Source organism: Sinocyclocheilus anshuiensis, unplaced genomic scaffold (genome assembly GCF_001515605.1).
Source record: "Sinocyclocheilus anshuiensis isolate Anshui unplaced genomic scaffold, SAMN03320099.WGS_v1.1 scaffold337, whole genome shotgun sequence".
In the NCBI taxonomy this organism is placed as follows: Eukaryota; Metazoa; Chordata; class Actinopteri; order Cypriniformes; family Cyprinidae; genus Sinocyclocheilus; species Sinocyclocheilus anshuiensis.
In genome coordinates this window covers 1,863,755-1,867,172 of record NW_015537968.1, presented here as the reverse complement: position 1 = coordinate 1,867,172, position 3,418 = coordinate 1,863,755, and the positions used below count along the sequence as shown (strand labels likewise).

Below are 3,418 nucleotides of genomic sequence, written 5' to 3'. Positions count from 1 at the left end.
ATCAACAGAAATTAAGAAATATATTGTGATATAAATTTTGGCCATATCGTCCAGCCCTACTCTGGATGTAAAGATCTTGGAGGTTGGGCAGGGGGGAACCAGTAATCCTCTCAGCAGTCCTGACTGTCCGTTGTAGTCTCTTGATGTCTGATTTGGTAGCTGAACCAAACCAAACAGTTATAGATGAACACAGGACAGACTCAATGACAGCCGAGTAGAACAGTTTCAGCAGCTCCTGTGGCAGGTTGAACTTCCTCAGCTGGCGAAGGAAGTACAACCTCTGCTGGGCCTTTTTTTTACAACAGAGTCATTGTGAATGTCTCACTTCAGGTCCTGAGAGATGGTGGTGCCCAGGAACTTGAATGAATCTACTGCAGGCACAGTGCTGTCCATGATGGTGAGTGGGTGGTGAGCGTGTTCAGCTCCAGGTTGTTGTGACTGCACCAGACAGCCAGACAGCTCTTTAACCTCCTGTCTGTAAGCAGACTCGTTTCCGTTGTGTGTAAGGCCGATGATGGTAGTGTCATGTGCAAATTTCAGGAACACAAGGAAGAGTTGCATATTATATGTACCAATATAACAATATGCAACAAAAATGTACCTGCAGATATTTTCTTGCAAAAATGTTTTAATATATGATTAAATAGAGACAGTAGCTATGTTTCCATCCAAAGATGCAAATTTAACTTATGCGCAAAACTGGAATATCGCATATAATATTTGCGAATAAAGCACCGTTTCCATCCAACGAGTCAAAGAGAACAAAATTGTCACTTCCTGATAAACTGGCACTAAATATCTCTAAGAAGACTAGGAGAAGCCACTGAATATAATAATTTTCATATGTAATAAATTTTAAAATGCATTTTTTCTTATCGGATAAAAAGTTTATCCTACTCCGTTAACTAGTTAAAGACCTTGGTTGGGAAATAATTATAATAATAAATAGAATAAATTCTAAAAATGCGCATAAAAAAACGTATGCGCATTTTTAGAATTTATGCACATCTTGCCATTTCCATCCAGCATTTTTTTTATGCGATAATCCAAAATGCGCATAAAAATAGGTGGATGGAAACATAGCTAACGTTGACACAAGCAAATTATTTCCCAAACAAGGTCTTTAACTAGTTAAAGATTTGGTGATGAATAGAACCACTGTGCTAGTCCACTAGCTAGACCAGCACCCAACCTAGCATGGAAATTCAATTGATCTTTTCAGTTTGCCATTCTCTTAGCTTCTGTCGCCATCTGTCTTGCAGGTCGTCACGCAGAGGACATCTTTGGAGAGCTGTTTAATGAAGCCAACCGTTTCTACATGCGTATGAATAACCTGCAAGAGAGAGTGGACCTGCTGGCTATCAAAGTGACCCAACTGGACTCCACCGTGGAAGAGGGTAACATCAAGCGTTAAGCTTAATCTCTGCATCATCTCCAGATCTTATCAAGCTTTCAGCTGTAGCAGCTAGCAGCTGGAGAGAGGCTGAGCGAGAGCATGTTTGCCTTCGAGTGCTGTCCTCTATAATGGTCTTCTTTTAACCTGTAGTTAGAGGGATGACCCAGCTTTCTCTCCCATGAAAGGGAGAGACATCAAACTGTATCACTTTACTCCTCCCTCTGCTCCTCTCATCTCTTTCTTTTGTTCTTCTCTCTGGAATAGAAAAATCCAGTGTCTGGTCTGGTGGCACCGTCTCTTGTCTCAATAAATGAAACCGATAGCAGAGCTCAGCACGACTCTGATGTTAGGCTATGTATTTGATGGACATAAGAGAAGAGATTTTTATCTTTAAACGCCCTGTCCTTATGCAAAATAAAGATTAGGGCCACATTACATGTTCTAACGATGTCCTCGTCTATTTAAAACATTCAGCCCATCTGTGATCGATAACTGGAGAGCCAATGAGGAGGGTTTAATATGTTCCAGCTCCCCTGTGACCCCTCAAACATCGACGTTTCTTTTAAAGTCTGAGTGTTGGGAAGGAGATGGGCAGTGGGAGGAGGAGAAGAATGAGATCCCTGAGGTCTCTGAATATCGAGACATCTCTCAGAGAGGAAGAGACAGAATATTGTGTGTGTTACCAGAAAGGGTGATGGGGTTTGCTGGCATTCATGGTTGTGTCTGATCCAAAAATGTCACCCCATCCCCCCCTTAATGTCCATTCTAATTATTAATTTATAACCAGCCATCCAGACTTAAAACTGAGCTTCTTTTGCACTCGAACAGACTGTACACAAAGACAAAAGAGATATTTAGAGATACAAAAAAGAGAGAACAAAATAAATAAATGAGGAAGAAAACTGAAACTAATAAAATGAGGCATGTAGTCAGTGTGTGATTTGTAGAGCTGTATATTAGAGAGCAGTGCCTCGTTAGATAATAATATGTGTTAGAACCAGGGTTATTATAGTTAACTAAAACTAAGAGTAAAATTACAACAACAACAAAATTACAATAAATAATAAAACGTTAACAGAACATTACATAACATTTTTAAAATCTTTTTTTTCGGCTAGTAGCCAAAACAACATTTCTTATTGTCTTTACGTTTAACAATGTAATAAAATAACTCAAATTAAAATAAGTAAAAACTATATTATAATAATAATAATAATAATAAAAATGACAAAACATGAAACAACATTACTAAAACATTAACTTAAACCTTTAAGGCAAGGCAATGCAAGGCAAGTTTATTTATACAGCACATTTCATACACAATGGTAATTCAAAGTGCTTTACATAAAATAAATGAAAAAATAATAAAAAAAAATAATCACAAGAATAAAACAAGGAATTTAAAATTTTGAAAATTATTTAAAAGGTTTAAAATGAATTTAAAACAGTTGAAGAATAGAAAATGATTATACATAAAATATAGTGCAATCAGTTCGAACATTGCACAGTGCTCATTCAATAAATGCACAGCTAAACAGATGAGTTTTGAGTCTGCATTTAAATGTGACTAATGTTTTAGCACATCTGATCTCTTCTGGAAGCTGATTCCAACTGCGGGCGGCATAATAACTAAAAGCGGACTCCCCTTGTTTTGTGTGAACCCTTGGTATTTCTAACTGACTCGATCCTAATGATCTGAGTGGTCTGTTAGGTTTATAATCAGTGAACATGTCTGCTATGTATTTAGGTCCTAGGCCATTGAGTGATTTAAGATTAAAATGAAAACAGAAAATTTCAAACTATTAATATTATAAAATATTAATAAAAACTATAATAGTATCTCAGTGATACTAAAATAACACTGCTTAGTTCAGACGTTTTTTTTAATCAATAACATTCTGATTACAGGTGAATCTAACAGGAATCACTTCTAAATGAAAACGACAACCATTTTAAAGGGGTCATGTGATGTTGCTAAAAAGAACATTATTTTGTGTATTTGGTGTAATGAAATGTGTTTAT

General features: G+C 36.6%; 1 protein-coding gene across 2 annotated transcripts in view; it reads left to right on the top strand.

Annotated features, from left to right (window-relative positions):
• LOC107668972 (wiskott-Aldrich syndrome protein family member 3-like) overlaps positions 1-3,418 on the top strand; it is a 42,803-nt gene that overhangs the window by 29,653 nt on the left and 9,732 nt on the right. For both annotated transcript variants that reach the window (XM_016461063.1, XM_016461056.1), the window contains exon 3: positions 1,263-1,397. In XM_016461063.1, the coding sequence (XP_016316549.1) occupies positions 1,263-1,397 (135 nt within the window). The remainder of the gene's footprint in view (positions 1-1,262; positions 1,398-3,418) is intronic.